General features: G+C 34.9%; 1 protein-coding gene across 6 annotated transcripts in view; it reads left to right on the top strand.

Moving 5' to 3' along the window:
• Positions 1-19,892, top strand: part of RNGTT (RNA guanylyltransferase and 5'-phosphatase) — a 303,195-nt gene that overhangs the window by 263,717 nt on the left and 19,586 nt on the right. For 2 of the 6 annotated variants that reach the window (XM_063096568.1, XM_063096567.1), the window contains one exon: positions 615-676. The exons of the other annotated variants lie outside the window; for them this stretch is intronic. In XM_063096568.1, coding sequence (XP_062952638.1) covers positions 615-635 — 21 coding nt within the window. In that variant the 3' untranslated portion in view covers positions 636-676. Of the gene's footprint in view, positions 1-614; positions 677-19,892 lie in introns of those variants that run through there. 6 annotated transcript variants of the gene reach the window in all.

Below are 19,892 nucleotides of genomic sequence, written 5' to 3'. Positions count from 1 at the left end.
ACTTAATAAGTTCCTCAGTATGGGTGGCTTGATGTTAGATCTCTTTAGCTCTGTTTGCTAAAGAGATATTTTATAATTGCATTTCTAAAAAGGAGCTACATTTTATAAAGGTCAGAAAGAGAAAAAGAAAAACACAAAGGATAATAGATATTTGGACAAATGTTGGATGAGTTCAGAAATTTGCTATAGCACACCAATAAATATCTGCACTATTGGTGTATAATATAAATCACTACAACCATCCTTACAGCTGAACGCATACATACTCTTCTATTATTTACCCATCTTTTAGTTTTCTGTCCAAGCCCTAAATAAAGACATAAATATGTATAAACATGAGACTTCAGCATAGTCTTAGACTGGTACATCTTCAAGCTAGTTTTATGTTTCATTTTTTTTAGAAGTTATTCCAGCATAATTTTTATCTCTTAACATCTTCAGTAAGTCATGGGGAAGGTTCTTTTTTCAAATAAGCTCAGTCATTTTATACATAATTTTTACCCAAGTCAGTGACTCTACTTTCAGATCATTATTAACCCTTTTCAGAAACCTATGAAAACTATGAACCCTCTCCCTAGAAAAATTTACATACACACTTTTGCTTATCATTTCAGAGGTTTCATGAACCCCACTGAAGTACATTCAAGGACCCCAAAGGAAGAACCCTTAATTTTCAACCCTTTTTTAAATTAAAAAGTGAATAAGATGTTTTTCCAAGTTTTTCTATTAACCAAAAAGATACTGAATACATAAAAATTTAAGTTTTCAGCTCTATTTAAAATAGCCAAGATATGGAACCAACCTATATGTCCATTGACAGATGACTGGATAAGAAAAATGTGGTATATATGCAAAATGGTGTACTACTCAGTCATAAAAAGGAATAAAATTCTGCTATTCACAGCAACATGGATGAGCTTGGAGAAAATTATGTTACGTGAAATAGAGAGAGAGAGAGAGAGAGAGAGAGAGACAGAGAGAGAGAAGGAGAGAGAAGTGGGGAGGGGAGGGAGAACATTATAAAGTGTTGAACTTTCAAGGAGGAAAAAACAGACCTATAGTTACTAAAGCTGAGAAAGGGGGAGGGGGAGGAGGGTTACAGAGTAATAGGGTAAATGACACAAAGAATAGTTATAATTTGTATTGATGAACATGCTAATAATATTGATTTGATCATCACATACTGTACACAAATACTGATAGTCAACTCTATACCCCATAAATATGTATAACCAATTATGTTTCAATTCAAAAAGTAAATTTAAATAATAAAATAAAATTCACCCTTTAAAAATTTTTTTTAAGTTTTCAGGGGAAAGTTGTCATCTGAAGAACTTGATTTTGTTTATAGATACATAATAATAATAATTGTATATACTTATGGGGTACATTGAAGAACCTGATTTTAAACATGCATGATTATTGTCTTCTTTTATCCTAAAATATAGTAAGCTAAACACTGATCATTTTATAATGAGTTATAATACAGCATAAGAAAGGAATTGCCTCACATATCCAGTTATTGTTTTATGCTGTAAATGAAGCAGATTTCACCCTCATTCAAGACCGTAACTTCTTTTGACTTTCTTAAGATTGAGTTGTTTCTAAATGTACATGGCTGTATGTGATTTAAGGTTTTATTAAGAAAAAGATATGTTTCATTATACCTTTATATGCAGTCTCTGAAATTTAAAAAAAAGGGGAGTTTGGATTAAAATAAAATTTTGGCTTATTTCTATTTATATGCTTTCAAGCTGCTGGAAGTTTTTCGGAAATTCTTTATATGAGGTTGGGTATTTCTGTATATCTTTGCCTAACACCTTTGTCTTAATTGTGTGTGTACATATATATATTCTATTATTCATACTTTATTTTTGTAGATATGTTCATGTGTAAATAATAGTTTACATTTTATACTTATTATTCTATGTCGTTTTCTAGAGCATTTCACAGTCTAGTAAAAAATCTTAACACTATTATTATACGTTTCTAGTCCTGGAGGCTCTGCTTGGCAGCCAGAATCCATAAAACCAAGAAGGATTGAAGCCTGTCAGCATCACTTTTAATCAACCAAGGGGTTGTTATGGAAAGACTCAAGGCCACAGGGCTGTCCCTCCCGAAAGGGCTTCATATTAGTTGCCTCTTCCAGTTCTGACAGCCCAAAAAGTGGGAGGCTGTGAGGCTGAGTCAGACCCAAGTTTCTACTTTGACACTACAGAAAGGCTAAAAAAAGTCTTCTGTACTTTAAATATGAATTCCATGCAGTAATCATATGTGAAAAGTAAGGACTATAACCATTATTAGGGATTATTTTTTCTGAGGCAGTTATTTTACAGTTAGTACAGCTAAGTATTCCCTTCTGCAGAGTCTGGTTCCACCCCTGCTGAGTGACGGAGTGCCATTAGTCATAGTCACATACTCTGTAAGCTTTCTGAACTTGAATTTTAAAAAATCTCCTTACAGCCAAGGAAATGTAACATTGGTGTTTGTATTAATGCACATATGTAATAGATGCAGAGAAATATTTATTTCCTCTTCATTTTTGAGTTTATATTTGAAAATTCATCAAACCATCGCCTTCAGACTTTTTTCTATTTAAAAAAAGTAAAATATTTTTTCCTTTAAGGTATTTTGAGATCAGATTGTTTGTTATTTGTTACTTTAAAAATATTTTTAAGATGGTTAAAAAGTCAGTTATAATTTTTAGGGTAAATTAAACTTAAAGGTAAAGTATGTATTTTGGATCTTTTGATTATGAAAAGACTGAGATATGCTAGGAAAACTGATGGTAATGATTTGGTTTGTCTGCTGCCTGACGATCTTTTAGAAAATATAGGGCTTATTAGATCCACACTATTTTTACTAAAGGAAACTATTTAACATCCATATTTTATCAGCACCAAACTCTAACCAGTTGAGCTAGCCCAACATCCATATTTTAAATGTCTAAAGTATCTGAAGAATTACATTACGTAAAGATGCAGTCCTTAAAACTGAGTGTTCTAGATTGGTGGCTTCCAAACTTTTGCCCATAAGCTATAGGTATATAAGAAAGGTATTTCCATCAGGATCCAGCATACGTACAAATCCAAAAATTTATACGCTACAGTGTAAATGGAAGATTCAAAAGAGGTGTAATAACATTCTGTTCTGTTTCTTTTTCTGTTGATTTGGCTTTTAATGCTGATCTCAACTCATTAAATGAATTTCTTTATTGGAAAATGGGTCACAACTCACAATTTGGCAAACACTTTCTCAGAGTCAGACTTTTGTCCAGCTAATGCTGCCATATGCTTCTGGCAGGATAATGCCACATTTATATGATACAGATGAGAATGAGGAAGCTTACCTCCTCCTGAATTGGTGATAGCCCTCAGAGTGGCTTTGTTAGGGGAAGAAAAAGAGGAAATGTCATAGTTGCTGGGAAGAGAGAGGGGAGGAGGAAAATATAGGAAGAGATAAATGAGAAATGAATTCAGATGTTTTATGGCGCCAAGTAAAGCTATTTTCTGTCTCAAAAATCCTAATTCTGAAGAACAGAACGGCACCTTCCACACCTGTTCTGTCTTCCAAGTGATTTCATATATTTTGAGGATAGCGAAAGAAATAAATATAAGATCTCTCCTAGATTAAAAAAAAAAATTAGGGGCCGAGCCCGTGGTGCACTCGGGAGAGTGCGGAGCTGGGAGTGCGGCGACGCTCCCGCCACGGGTTCGGATCCTATATGGGAATGGCCAGTGCGCTCACTGGCTGAGTACCGGTCACGAAAAAGACAAAAAAAAAAAAAAAAAAATTAGAAATTGAGGTGGGTGAGAACTTGAGAGAAAGCAATGTAATCAGATCTAGATCTATGTGACATTCATTGAATAATGGCTAAATTTTCTGTAGTATTGTTATTGATGAGGCAAATTTTCAGTGTCTCATAGTACAGTAATAAGGGATGAAGTGGTTATCCCTTTGTTGGAAATAGATTCATGAAGTAAAAGAAGCTTCAAAACAAAAAACACTCATGGAAGCTAAGAGTCTCCCTACTTTCACACAGTTGCTATTAAGTTGACGACAACTTCTTGTCCTGTACATTTTCTGACAGTGCTTCAGGGTCACTGCTGGGCTCTCAAATGAGTCCACACTGTAATTTTCTGGATGTTAAAAGTCATACATTGTTAACTAACAAGTCCTATAGTAATTGCAGACTGGGGCTCTAAAAAGTACTCTCAAAAGGTGGTTCTCCTGTCCAGATTCTTTTGGTAGCATTATTGCCAAGACAGAGTGACACTTAGGCAGGTTGTCACACATGTTTCAGTCTTAGTATTCTTTATCTTCATGTCCTTAGAAAATTTATCAACAAGACTATAAACCTCATGAGGGCTGGGCTATGTCTTGTTCACTGCTGTATCCTCAGCATTTAGTCTAGTTCCTGGCACTAAAAGCACTGAGTAAATATTTGTTAACATGTTTATTGAAGAATGTCTAGAAAGTCAAGTGCTTTTTACTATTAAGTATTTATCATTTAAAAGCTCTGGTTCTAGTTACATACGTATTTACTGCCTTAAAACTTTATTTTTTAATCTTTATTACATCTTGAGTTAATATATCTTTGTGGCAATATAAATTAATTTTATTTTCTAATTTAAGATTGTGATTGTAAATTATTAACATCAGCAGCTTTATTTGAAATGTAGGGTTTTTTTTTTTTTTGCATACATCATTGTGAGAAAATTTAAATATAGCCCTCAAATTGTTTTTGGATTAAGAAAGTTAGCATTTTTCTTAGCTGCAGATTCCAATGACTATCAATCTTTCTTGAGCTAGTCACTTTATAGGAAAATATTGGAAGTTATTTTGGCATGATTTAGTATCTTTTTAAATATTCTACACAATTATCAAGGTGAGTTCTTGTTAAACATAGGTTGGAGCAAGAAAGAATAAACAGTTCCCTTCTTGTAGCTTTGAAAAGTTCTCAAAAATACGAAAGTGACTGGTATGCTATACTTTGCCTACTTAGGTAACTTACAACGCAGTGTACCTCCTATTTTGGTGAAAGGAAATAAGATGGTACTTCTTATCCCCTTGGTTTTTTGTGTATTTGTTGTTGTTGTTTTGCCAATATTTTACTTCTAAAAAGACGTAGTTCTCTAACTAGAATTTCAAAGGCACTGATAACCATGTAAATATAAAAGATTTTACCTAAAAGGGTTGTTGCTGAAATCATATGTCTGGCAATGCCACAGATTTTGATCTAGATTTATATTAGACATCTAGAAGTTATGTTTTACTTTTATTCTCACAGAAAGGAGAAAAATCATTTTTCTAGTAAAAAGTCAGTTATAAAAGAATATTCTCTTGACTAATAAAGTCTCAAAAACAAAACAACCGGGCCGATCCCGTGGCGCACTTGGTAGAGTGCTGCGCTGGGAGCGCGGCGACGCTCCCGCCGCGGGTTCGGATCCTATATAGGACTGACCAGTGCACTCACTGGCTGAGTGCCGGTCACGAAAAAACAACAAAAAAAAAAAAAAAAAAAAAAAAAAACAAAACAACCCACCCCACCCCATCCCAAATACAGACATAGCAGTAAAGACCTATTTCAAGTGGCCCATAACAGTGATTCAGGCAGTTAGAAAAGCTCTAGGCCAGTGCTGCTTTTTGTTGACTCTTCTGACAACATGTGCATTGTAAACAGCCACCAGTAAGCAAATTAAGACCCATTCTCCTGATTATTTTCCTTCTGTTCTCTCCTGCTACCCCCCAAAAGAACAGTAACAAACTCTGAGTATAGATTCTCGGTAATACAAACTTATATATGTTGCTAAAATTTGTGTTAGGAAGTGTTAAAGTTGGTACTGGAGCACCAGAAGTTTGGAGACTGCTGCAGTAAGTGACATCTGTCATAAATAAATGCAGTGAGTAGGTAGGAGGGATCTTTGATTTTCTAAAACAGGAATAAAGAAATATATTCAAGTAAATCTAATAATCCCTTAAAATAGTTTTTTCTAAACTGTGAGCTAAATATTTGTCTTCTCCATATCCTAAAATTTCATTATCTATAGAATTAATTGCCTGTACATAAAAATGACACATGTGTAGTTCAAGAAACTCGTCAACTATACTAAATGCAATGAAATATAAGATTTGGAGAGATTATTATAAATTTAAGTTTAACATTGCAAATAGAAGTCAGCATTGAGGTACCACTTGGATATTTATGGTTTTACTAAAATATGTTAAATATTTAAGTAATAGTTAAATTCTTTCTGCAGTGTCACCAGGTCAGATTGTTTCTGATACCCAGAAAATAGCTACACAAATAGTCATTCATCTGCTTAGATAGTATGTTGTTTTTGATTAAAATACTTTTAGGTAATTTTACTTGACTCAGTTAAATAACTTACAATTTTTCACTAGTTTTCTGCTAAGATTTAAGTCTGATAACTGTCAAAATATTAACAGTAAACACACACATTTTATATATATATATATAAACATATACATATACACATACACACATGCTCTTTAACTAAACTATCCACAATCTATGTGGACAAACAAAAATGACATTTTGTTGTTTGATTATTCAGAATTTCTTCTCAATAGATTGCAGTATTTTAGAATCAAATCTGACTTTCTAAGTCTTAGCCAATAAAAGCAATTATCTAATGGAAATTTTGTTCAAAATAAATTGGGCGGGTGCAAAAGGGGCTGAGACATTGAGAAACAAGTAATATAAAAGAACATTTAATGTATCCCTAATGTATAAGAATTTTTTTTTTTTTCATTTTATCATGATATGTTATGACCATGTTGATAACTTTTTTGGAACTTTTACCTTTTTTCCCTTTGTCAACTTTTTTCATGCTAGATAACTTTCTAGCATGAAAAAGAAAAACAGGATAATTTATTTATTTAAAACCAAAAGCAAGAAAACAATTACATTTTAAATTTTTATATGATACAATAAACTTCAAAATGGGATATTTTGGGAACAGAAAGAAGAATATTTTATAACTATATCAGAAGATATTATAATTACATTTTTAATTTTACATAATTGCATTTTTAATTTTTAAAGTTAGCACCATTATCACATAGAAAAATATTGTAGCCAACATTTGTTGAGCACTGTGTGCCAGGCACTATTCTAATTCTCAATCTGTGAAGTGTAAGTACTTTTACAGTTTTACAAATCAGGAAGACATAGAAGGCTAAGTGATATGTCCCAGGTTAAACAGCAAATAGTGCAGTTATATTGCCTCCTATGGAGTACTATTTCAATGTATAGTATTTTGAAGTAATTAGTTACTATTTATCTTGCATTATTATCATATATATTATAGTCCTTGGAGTCCTTCTGAATTTTGCTTGTACAATAGGCTGAAATTATTCCTGTAAATTTACATAATACTTGTTAAGACGGACTGGACTAAGTGACTTGACCAAAGGAATGTAGTTTTACCACAGAGATCAAAGGAGAGAATCACTGTGCTTTGTTTACATAAAAAGGGATGGAAGTATAAAGAGGGCTCAAAGTTATAATCTCACCTCTGCTGCTTATTTAGTCATGGTTGAGTGTTTACATTTCTTAGTTGTTAATAGCAAGAGCTGAGAGTTCTTGAATTAGGAATACTTGTAGATCTCTGAGATATTAAAAGGCTTCTAATTATAATATCTTCTGATATAGTTAAGAAATATCTTTCTTTCTGTTCCTGAAGTTTCCCAGTTTGAAGTTTATTGTGTCATATATTTGTCCTAGCCATCATTGTTTTGAAGGGCTAAGCCTACTTATTGTTTTTCTTCTGTATTAAATACTTTTTTATTTTTACCTTTATTACTTCTTAATAATATACAAAAGATTTGGGTAATTTGGATAAAAGTATTATGTGGTTATTAATTTGAAACAGTCACTAGAAGTCTTTTATTTCTTTAAGAACCAGCTAGTAGGAAGTTGGGTATATAAACAAATCACCTGTGCATTTTCAGTGCTCTGAGTAGTTCAGAAGGAAAAAGTTAGTATCTCATTTGCAGGATTCTTTTTCAAGCAGGTGTGGCAGTTATGCTAGATACAGTGAAAACAGTTTCTCGTTTTCTAGCTCAAAGTTGGCCTTGTGAGCATAGCTGGGATTAAAACATTTTAATGTTTTCCAAGATCAGTGTATCTTGGAGGCATGTTGATGACTCAGGACTGATTTTAGCTGCAAAAAGAATTATAGCAGAATTACAGGGAGAAGGAACAGATGTTTTTTTTAAGTGTCAGGATGAGTAGGTTGGTTGCATAGCACAAGGGTAATTTGATGATATACAAGGCAGTGCCTATGAGAATAATCAAGGAGATATTTCAGTGAGGTTATGGTTTAGCAAAAGGATGAATGAAATAAGGTAATATGCAAATACTATAGGTCATTAAATGTCACTAAGTGGAGATGTCTGGAATGAAATGGAGCCACAGGAAGAAAAGGTGGAAATTGTATTGGTGAGGGGAAGTTACTATTAGCGATTAACTATTCCATGTTATTGTATCCAGGCTTCCAGGCCTTTTTAGGAGTCATTCTTATTGATAATAAGTAAAATTTTAAGTCTGATGATGACTTTCAAATGCCTTTATTGGCTTGAATGAATTAATAAATCAATAAAATTATGAAAAATTATAGTGTGGAGGAAAAAGTAAAGAAAATTCTGTTCTCTTGAATCTACTCATTCTTGGTGGAGTCCCAAATGCCGTTACTAGATCTGCCCTGGAGGCCAGGTCTCCTTCAACAGCTCTGTTGGCCAGGACAGTGTATACATCCCCCTCTTCCGAATACACTAAGACAGGTCCACATCACTTTGCTCCTCAAAACCTTCTACTGCTTAATAGTCTCTATTTTAGGCTTTTTGACACTCTAGCATAAATTCAGTCTCCTATTTATGGCTTTCAGAACCTTTCATAAGTTTTCCCTGCATTAATTTGCTTTTTGTTCACTTTTAAGTTAAAATCAACGGTGGCTTCCTCTTGCCCCCTGTAGCAAATGTACAGTCCTTCTACCAGGCTTTCTCCTCCCGTTGTACCCTTGCTTCTCTCTAATAAATGACATATATTTATAACCCCCTATTCCTATGACTATATGTACTGTTCTCTTGTCCATTACATGTCTCAAAACTTACCTGCTAGTCAAAAACAAGTATATCTGTACAAAGCACTTTGGTGGAGACTGGGCATATAAAGATTAATAAGATATTTTATCTGCCCCTGACTTGCTCATAGTCTGATTGGTGAATTGAAGAAATATCTTTGTAAAAAGATAATTAACAGCACAGGGTGTATGTGATGTGTCAGAAACTTAGAATAGGTTAAAAATGTCAAAAGCTGAGGAAGAACGGTGAACTGGAGCAGTTGAGGTAGGATTCACAGAGGAAGCAAGAACCGATTTGCAGTACTAATTAGGTAAATGGTCGGTTGTGAGTAAGTATGTGCGTGTGTCTTTCTCTTTCTCTGCCTCCTATAGGGGTAAAAGGGTGATAGGTATTTTAGGAAAACAGAAAAAGCAAAGTGTTGGAGTTTTATTTGCCTTGGGTGCAAGAGACAGTTGGGTAGGAGCAAAGGTTTATGTAGGGAAATAATATGAGAAATGGTTGAAGGGGTAAATTAGTGTTAAGGAATTAGAACAAAAACAAAGAACCATGCATACTAACAGCATGACTATACAGCCCACTTTAAGATTTCTGAGTTGGAACTGGGCGGGAGGGAACCTTAATGCCTTTTTAGAGAAACATTAAAATTTCAGGTAAGAACCAAAGGTAGCATAAAGACCTGATACTTTCTTGGTAATTCATACCAATATTTCAGATGGCGTCTTTAGGCCCCAGCTTAAGAAACTAATAATAAATGGACACTGCCCTGGATGATTTTTTAAAAAGGGTCCTGGGTTCCTAAAGTCTTAACTAACTGTCATGTAGTAAAATATTCTTTTATCTTCTTCACATCATTTGAAGTATTGGTTTCTAAGAGAAACAAAGAAGTGGAACTAATATAAAAATAACTAATGTTTCTATTTGTTGTTTCTGACATTCTGTTGCTGCTCAAGTTGAACAAATATTTCTGACAGGAAGTGAATGTAATAGGTAGAGAGCTTTTGTTAATATGGGTAGCTATATCTTTGAATCTTACAGTTCAAGTCACAGAAGATATTCTGCCTTTCCATAGTAGTTGTTATTTCAGTTCTTTTCTTTTCTTTTTTTGTCCTGAGAAGTTAAGATTAAGCTTAAGTCTGTTAGATGTATTTTTCACAAGAGAATTGTATTCTGGAAAAAGACAACTGATTGATTGGTTCAGGTTTGTTCAATGCAGATTTTATTATGAAAGAGAAATCAGTTATTGTACCCTTTTCTCCATTGAAGATGATAATTACTTCTGTTATTGCATTCACAGCTTCTTCAGAAAGTTATCTTCAAAAATGTGACTTCAAAAACATAGCATCAAGAGTCTATTGTTGAGTTAAAATAAATAATTATTTATAAACTTTATAAATAATACGTAAATAAATCTAAAAATTTAGCTCCTGTAGTGTGCCATTTTCATTAAACATTTCTTTCAGTGTTTCTACATGGTAATCTGCAAGCAGAAGCCTGTACTATGATGTTATGCCACTCGATATTTGCATATTTCTGGTTCAATATGCATACTTCCCTTTTGGAAATAAATAATAATCTTTAACATTATTTTCAAAGTAAGATGTTTGTGGTGAGATCAGAGATAATTTTAAAAAACTTAACTCAGGCATAAATAGAATTGTATGACTTTAATTGTACTAGGTGTACAAGAAAATAAGGTATTTTCATAAAGAGGCACGGGAAATAATTTTTTATTAAGCACGTATTATGTGCCCAAGACATACCATCTAGTATTTATAGCATTCTTACAGAACATTTCTATTTGCAGATGAGAAAATTGAGACACAGAGAGGTTAAATAATTTGCCCATGATCATGCAACCAGTAAATGAAGGAATTGAGATTGGAACCCAGGTTTTTCTGACTCCCTAGCCCACTCTTTGTTCTGTGACACTGCTTTTATGTAAATATTGCTGACTTAAAATTTTCACTTGAAAATGTTGATCAAATATTTTAAGGGAGCCAGCACATAGAATAGTGCATTGAAAAGAATAAGCTCTATAGAAATTCATGACAGTAAAGACTTAGTTATCCAACATCATTGTCGTTTAATGAAGTATTTTCCATGTAGCTTTTTAAAGCAAACATTTATATGAAAATTTCTTCGATACATTAGAAGTATCCCTACCTTCTTAAACAAAGTGTTATGTAATTTATTTAACTTTTATTTTGGATATCATCTTAGGCTATTTATTGCCATATGCTTTAATAAAGTAATGGTGTGTCATAGGATTACCATGTTTTTTGTGGTTGGTGATTTGCTGTCAGTTGTTTCTTAAAGGGTAAATTCTGGCAGTTTCTTTCTTACTGCTTTTGATTTTTTTTTTTTCCTGCCAATAAATTAAGTGTTGATATTTATAGGGAAAATCAGATAACTAAACTTGTTAAATCAGTAACCTTAATTTGAACCCAATTATATATATCTGTAAGCTTTGACCTGGGCCTAACAGTGTCTCTATATCCTCCTGAAGAAATATATTGTACTTTGATTCACTGACCTGTGTTCTTATTTTCTCTCTCTCTCTCTTTTTTAATGAGAGGGGTGGCTAATTGTTCTGTGTTTTCCTTAAGGGAGTACTACACTAGAGGTAGTGTTTTATATGTTTAAAGGGCATATAATCTTACCTTTTATTTCTTTTAAGTACATATACTACTGTTGTGACCCTAAATATTTGAATGTGATGCTGCTTACAGGCTGTGTATGTGTGAGTACAGCCCAAAAGACAAAAAGCAGCAGCAGTTATGCTCAGAAAAAAAAATGTTCCTTCATTTGCAGTGTTTCTTTTCTTCAATCAAAATTGTCCGTTTGTTCACTGTGGCAGCAGCTGATGTCTCTCACTGCCACTCACAGCATACCAAGTGATGTAAAACAGGTTTGAAACTTAAAATACTTCTCTTTCCAACTTAACTTGCACACGTGTATCTTCAAGTTTCTCTAGCAAAATGACTGAATCAGTTCTGCTTTCTATTCTTGTCAGTCAGTGCCTTACTGTAATTTTCACTTTTGTCTTAGCAGTAAAAGTGCAGTGTGGTTTATGATCCACATTCCTCTTTTAAGTTATCTGTGGATTTAGATACTTGGCTTGTCTCTGCAATGCAGAGCTCATCTCTAGTGTGAGTGCTTATAGTATATGATCGTGGTAGTATATATTTCAGCTTCATTCACATGGTCATCTTAAAGAAAACAGGCAGCAAGCAGTTTTAATATAAACTGAGAGCTTTCTTACCGAACTAGAACATACTAATGGCAGATTCTAGGCACTCGCGTAGAAACAATACATTATTAGATATGAAACAATACAAGCAGCTTATCATAATATGCAGAGGAACCTCTTAAAGAATGGTTTCATCTATTTTTTCAATTAATAGGAACCTTTTCTGAATTTTTATTACAACTTAAACATATGTTGAGTTCTCCTGAATATACAAGTAATGTGTATTCAAAAATAGGTCAACTGTAACTCCACAGCTCTGTCATGGTCATTTATGATTGTGGAATAATGATGAGCAAGTGACTCTCAATTCTTTACCTATAATTCTCATTCTTCTCTTAAACCTCAGTTTTGTGTTTTTGTTTTTTTGGTTGCTCAATTTTTTGTTTCCTCTCATTTTTCTTATGCTTGGTTTTATGTACTAAAGTCTAATTATTATTATTATTTTTTTTCTTTGTTTCTTTTTTTATTGAATCATGATTGTACATATTTTTGGGATTCAATGTCAACATATATGGATCAAATCAATATTACTAGTATATATATTGTTACAAATTGTACTTATTCTTTATGCTCCTTGTCTAATCTCTCCTTAGCCTCCTCTCCCTCTACCCTCCCACCACTGATAACCCTAGATTTCTTCTCTCCTTCTGAAAGAGTAATGGTTACTCTGTTGATTTGTTGCTTAGATGATATGTCTGTCCAATGCTGAGAGGTGTGTTCAGGTCCCCAATATTATCATAGAGCAGCTGCTTCTTCTGTCACTCTGGAATGGGCTATGTGGAGAGAGACATCCTCTTCTTTTCTTTGGTCTCTACTGGTGACTCTCCTTGTGTCAATGCACTCCAGTGGCTGGTGGACCATCTGTGTGGTGGTTGTGACGTCTAGACACTTTCACAGCAGCCGTGGTTACTGTGGTGCCTGTGGTGGGCCACCCACATGGAGGTGATGTTTTTGGCATGCTCCTTGATGCTGGTGGTGTGCCTGGTTGTGGGTGGGGTGTCTGGTCCCTGGCTTCGTGCCTGGGCCCTGGGTGGGCCTGAGGTGCTGGTGGTGTGCCTGGGCTGGAACTAATTTTTTCTCCTTTGCTTACTTCTAAAACGGGGGAACTTCCTGTGGGAACTAGTACTTGAGCTGTGTGGTTGAGCTAAATGGCTCCTTTGCTACTGTTTCTGTAGGGAAGATTTTTGTGCAGCTCAGGGTTTAATGGTTGACCTAATAGGTACTTCCAGCTCTCCAGAGACCCAGTTCACCTGGGTTGTATAGAAACTGTGATCTGGGCCTGAGTTTTTTTGTCAAACTGCACCCCGTGCAATTCTGCATTCCCAGCCAGTCTCCTCTGTGGTCCTGCGCTGATTGGGTGGTGGATTGGCTGTCCTTGCGTGTCCCAGCATTCTCTCAGTGGGCCTGTCTCCCCCACTGCCCATGCTCCAAACAATTCCCATGAGATGGTCCCTGAGCCCATCCCTTGTGATGACTCACTGGCCTCTAAATGGCTCCCCTTTTACAGCTATTCTGTCTCCTTGCTCCTGTGTGGGTTCACAGGAACCCTATTAGTGGTCTTGCTGTCCTGGGGGCCACTAAGGCCCTCTTCTCCCCTGCTGCCTCCAAGCAACTCCATCTGAAGGGCAGAGCTGTGGCTTCTGCTGGTTCCTGCTCCATGCACTCAGCAGCTCCAGCCTTAAAGCGCCGTGGCCCAAAACACTCCGAGCAGGTTTTTCTTTCTCTCATTGTGGTTTCTCTCACCTTCGTGAACTCTGTATGTCTCTCCTCCTCTTCCCCTGAGCTCCAGTGGCCCCAGCTTAGCTGTTGTTACATTTTTATAGTTGTAAATTGGTTGATTTGTGGGAGAGAGTGACTCTGGGACCATCTATTCCACCACGTTGACCGGAACTCCTTGTTTCTCCTAAAGTCTAATTATTGAAGCCTAAACAGTGGCAAAAGTATATTCATCTCTCAATAGCTCTAACACATCAGGGTATCTAGCAGTTTCTTTTTCTCATGAAACCATCTGTGTGAGAGCCTGCCACACTCCCTGGTCCAACCTAAAGAAATTGCTTTCTAGGCCTGCTGCATAGCTGTCATACCAGGATATTTCCCATCATCAACTTGTGTATTTTCTTTGTTTCTGTTAATGTTGGATCCTGTTTGCTCAACTGCATATCTTTTTAAAGCTTATACCAGACCCTCATTTGGTGGGAGCTCATTCTCCAGTCATATACTGTTAAAGGGTGCTTATGAGATAATTTTCTCAGACCTTGAATGTCTAAAATGTCATTTTTTTCTATTCTTTCACTTAATTGGTAGTTTTGCCGGGTAAAAAAATCTAAATTGGAGATGATTCTTTCTTAGAACTTTTGAAAATATTATCCCATTGCCTAACAACTCCTCGTACTGAGGCTGAAAACTCTTGACACCCTTCTGATTCATGAGTCTTTTAATGAAAATTGTTTTGGAGGTTTTTTAGGATTTTTTGTTTGTTTGGTTGGTTGCCTGTTTATTCTTTGGATGTTTATATGTTCTTTCTGTATTACAGATCCCGTTCAGTCTAGGAATGCTTATTCATGATTTCTGGGAAATTAACCTCAGTTTTGAATCTTCAGCAGCCTACTGGGCAGTTACATTGACTATTTCAACATTACTTCAGATTCACTCATTTTTGTTACTTACTCCTGAAATGAACATCTAATGAATACCTAGCACATTTTTATGCATCATTCAGTTATTAAACTGGTATTTATTAAGTACCATTATGTGCCAATTACTTTGATAGCCATTGGGATTCAAATGGTGAAAAAGACTGACATGGTCTCTGCCTTGATAAAGCTTACTGTCTAATGTGGAGGTCTGCTAATTGAATAAGTACTTCAGGAATGATGAATGTAAGGGCAGGTATATAAAGGGACTATACAGATAGATGGCAAGGGTAGGTAACCTTGTCTAATGAGTCATGGAAGACCGCCCTGAGGAAGTCATCTTTAAGCCAAGAAGTGGAGGGTATGAAGGAGATAGATGAGTGGAAGCAAGCTATTTGTTCTCTCCGTGCCTCAGTTTCCTCATTTGTAAACTGGAGATACCAAGGGAAAACTAATAGTAAATTAGTTAACACATATGAAGTGCTTAGAACAGTGTCTGGTCCTGCGTGTGGCTGCTGGCTTCATTATCTTTATCATCATCATGGTCATTCATTCATTCATTTATTCAGGTATTCAAATAAACATCTACTGAGCACTTACCAAGTGCTAGGTGTTTTTCAGTATTGTGGTGGGATTCAGAAATGAAGAATATAAAATCTTTCCATTCAAGGCACTTCAGATACAAATACAAATAGCTCAAAAGCAAAGAATAATACAGCAAGAACACGTAAGGGAGGTATGAGCCAGTTTCTGGGAAGAAGTAGTCCTTTTTTTCTGGGAGTGGTGTGCAATTTGTGCTACTTACTTGGCAAGTATTCATATGCTGCCTGTGAAATCTTTTTTATTTTTTTAAAGATGCCCGGTAAGGGGATCTTAACCCTTGACTTGGTGTTGTCAGCACCACGCTCTCCCAAGTGAGCTAACCAGCTATCCCTATATGGGGATCCAAACCTGTGGCCTTGGTGTTATCAGCACCACACGCTCCCAAATGAGCCATGGGCGAGCCCTTGCCTGTGAAATCTTATATTTTCCTTTATTCTTGTTTACGTTTTAAGATTTTACCTGTGTGCATCTTTACTTGCCACTTACTTTCTATGTTAATGAGTAGTCTTAAAAGCCTATTAAACTTTTTAGGGTTATTTATTTTTAAAAAGCCTCATGACTGCTTGAGTCCTTTATTAGTATCACATGCTTTTGGGGGACTCAGTGTAGGTGAAGAAATAGATGTTGCCTCCTCTGAAATAAAAAGTTCTTCATGGATGCACCATCTGCTGATTCCATCAAATGTCTGTTCTAGTATTTTGCTATAGTAAAGTGGTATCTTTGACATCATTTTTGAAATGTATTATCATATTCAACTGAAAAAAATTAGAGTAAGAGTCAGAATTGGTAACCATTTCATAAGATTTTTTTTGTTTGTTTGACAGTAGCAAAAGTAGTGTAACTCACTTTTGCTGATACAAAATAAGAAACTCCACGAAGTTTTCAAAATGTTGCTTACATTTCCTTCTTGAGAGAAAACAGTTATTGTGTAGCAAATAGCATATTGTAGCTTTCGAAGAAAGTGTGTATTAAAAACATCTGTAAAGATGGTGAAGTACCTCTGTTTAACTGGTAAGAGACCAGTGTTAACATCTCACTTTTTGCAGCCAGTAATATTATAGATCTGATTTACAAAAAAAAAAAAAAAAAAAAAAAAATTAGTGAATATTTTATTTGCTGTAATCTTTAGTATTTCTGTCTTGATATAGTACATTAATGATGTGTGCTTTTTTTTGCCGTCTAAATTTAAAAACATAAAACAGTTCTTTCTAATAAACACATTTCCTTCACAATTAGATAGAACATTGAACTTATCACAGCAAACATACCCTCTGTCTTGTTGATTAGATCATCCAAAAAAAAGGTAGATTAGTGGATTTCTTAGTTAAGAGTAGACTTCAGAAATTCCATGATAATAGGTCTTTGCAGTGGCTTTTAATCTCTTAAAACATGGGGCTTGCATGAGATGAGGCATGAATTAATTTTCCAGCTTTTGACAAAATTGAATCCTAAAACCATCCACATACATATGAAAATCACTTCTGAAAAGTGATTAGCTTGCTGTAAATACAAGAGATTTCCTGTGAGAAAATCGCTCAAACTATCTAAACAATAGAGAAATCTGGCATGTTAGAGAAAAAGTATATCTTAGCCGAAAGAATAGAATCCTTCAATTTTTTACTTTGTTTTGGCTCTTTTGCTTTTTTGCTTAGATTCAATTGTGAGAGAGGTGGCAGGCTGGTATGAGACATGTTTTGTCCTTTATGGGGTATGGGATTAACTTTCATAATTAGTTTTTAGAAATCTTTATGGAAATTTTTTCATGAATCTATTAAAATGCACGAGGATGACTTGCCATTCAATTGAAAAGCAAACTAATCCCTGAACCTTAGGACAGACTGTAGAACTAGACAAACCTGGTGGGCTTCTTTCTCATCCATTTAGTAGGGATGCACCTTGTTTTTTGGTCTATAAAATGGGAATGACAATATGTACTTCTTAGAATTATTGTATGAATTGTGTGGAATAGTGTGGGTAAAGCATCTAGTACAATACCAGACTCATAAAAGTCATTTTTAAAAATGGCGTTTCCTTCACCTCCATCACTCCTCTCCCCAAGACAGTTATAAACCATTATAGATAGGGGAACCTATTTTTTTTTTATCACCTTGGGATCTAGATTATTAGGATCCTCAGATGTACTTTCTTTTTACATTCTTCTTTTATATCAGAAATTGTGACATGAGAAACTGAGCAAGCAAATAACTAAATCCACAGGGTATGTTTTTTGAATATTTTAGGTGGCTTGGGCTTCCTGGAACTTGATATACTTTTCCAGAAAAAATAGGCACATGGGGTGCTGTGCTCAAGAATTCACATCTGTGACAGAGAGTTCCAACTTAAGGAGACATTTTGAGCTCAAGGTATTTCATTTCAAAGCCAGGTTTTATATTGGTTTTAATTCATGAATAACCTCATAGAATAGTCAGACTTTTCCAATTCAGGTTGACAATAGAATAAAAATAAACCAAATACTCTATTATCTGCCTTCATCTAATAATGTTAATAGTTTTATGATAAAGCGTATATTGAATAAGTAAGAGTGAACCGATGGGGTTTACTTTCTTCAGTTTATTTAATTTTATTTCCTTGTTTAAAATAGAAGTTGTAAGAGATGGAATGGAAGAAAATTCTTCTGTTTGTATAATATACATTATCATACTTTCCTACATAAATTGCATGCTGAATAACTCCAGGAAATAACAGGAAAGCAAACTAACAGAGTTGAGTCCCCTGATGTCTACCAAATGGTTTATATAGGTTAACTCATTCAGCCCCAACAGCAACCATCTGGCAGATTCTGAGAATTGTGCTTTGGGTCACATAGCTTAAAAATTGAATAACATGAGGACTGTGAAGTGTGGAACATAATGCCCATTTATCAAAAGCATCTGATTCAGGATTTTAATCTAGTTCTACCTAGTCCAAAGTTCTTTATATTCTCTTGTAGTACTCTTTCCTAAATTGGCTCAATAATCTAGCAAGATGAGAAATATATTATACAGAATTGTCATTAAATTGTCGTTAAATGCCATGTAGTGATCTGCGAAGAAGCAAAAAGAAAGCAGTGTGGTATGTTGGAAGGAGCTGAGAATTTGTGTTAGCTTTAGGGTTCTCTTTGTCTTAAAACAGGGTGTGTGTGCTCTTTGTCTTAAAACAGGGTGTGTGTTTGTGTATGTGTGTGTGTGTGTGTGTTTAATCGTGTTTTTTGGAGTCAAGGATTCAGATCCCTGTACTGGCCAACCACCAAATGAATGAATGAATGAATAAATAAGTGAATAATGTGTTTTTTCATTAAATGATGTCCAGGATCCTTTCATTTTTTTTTCTTTAAACCAAAACCAAAATACACTAATTTATGATTATTTGCCTTTAAGGATTTATAAAAGAAAAGTGAAAATATTCAAAGCCAAATAAAATAAATGCTTTGAGAATTCTATTCAGATTATGTGGTTAAAAGCTTTGGATTAAGGGGAAATAAGTTTGAAACCTTGCATGACTAGCTGCTTGAATTATGCAGACACTGTCTGTGACCTCATGTTAACATGTATCTGCTTCTCCTTACAAATTTGATTTAGTTTACCAAAGGGTGATATATTAATTAGCAGTAATAAGTAAGAGTTACTCTAAAATAGCCTTTCTTATACACTAGAATTCAGAATAATTTTCTGTAGGAGGCAACCAAACTGGCTTACCTAAAAGAATTGCATCAACCCTAAGGTGCAGATAGAGCTTTCAAGTGAAGTTCTGGGGCTAGACCTTCTTCTTCATTCAGGGCAGGTGCTAGAGATATCCTAGAAGAATTGTAATTAGATTCTGTCTGATACAAATGCACTCCCACTTACCTCACCTCCAGGTGGCCGTAGGGGAGATTCTTTCAATTCATCACGATATGACTGCACAGTGCTAGGAGCTGAAGAAATTTTTGTTGTATAAGTGATCTATATCTCTTAAAAAGGAGGATGTAACCTTATTTCTGTACCAAAGAATAGGAGAAGGTTGAATCTATGATACATTTTCAGATACCTGAGTAAATCTAGAAACCACAAGTCCTAAATCTGCAGATCTGGAAAATAAAAATAAAAATAATCACATACATCCAAATGATGAAATTAAAATATGTGTTGGGGAGTATGATATAGAGGAAAGACTATAGGACTGATAATCAAGAATGTAGGATTGTGTTCCTTAATCTGGCATTTTCTGGCTACATGGACAGTTGTATATATATGCATTGAGAGGGACTAGGATTTGTTCATCTTTCTAGGCCTTGGAAGATTCAAAAATGAAAGACAAAC

Source organism: Cynocephalus volans, chromosome 5, assembly GCF_027409185.1.
Source record: "Cynocephalus volans isolate mCynVol1 chromosome 5, mCynVol1.pri, whole genome shotgun sequence".
Classification (NCBI taxonomy): domain Eukaryota; kingdom Metazoa; phylum Chordata; class Mammalia; order Dermoptera; family Cynocephalidae; genus Cynocephalus; species Cynocephalus volans.
This window is presented reverse-complemented; position numbering and strand designations above follow the sequence as displayed.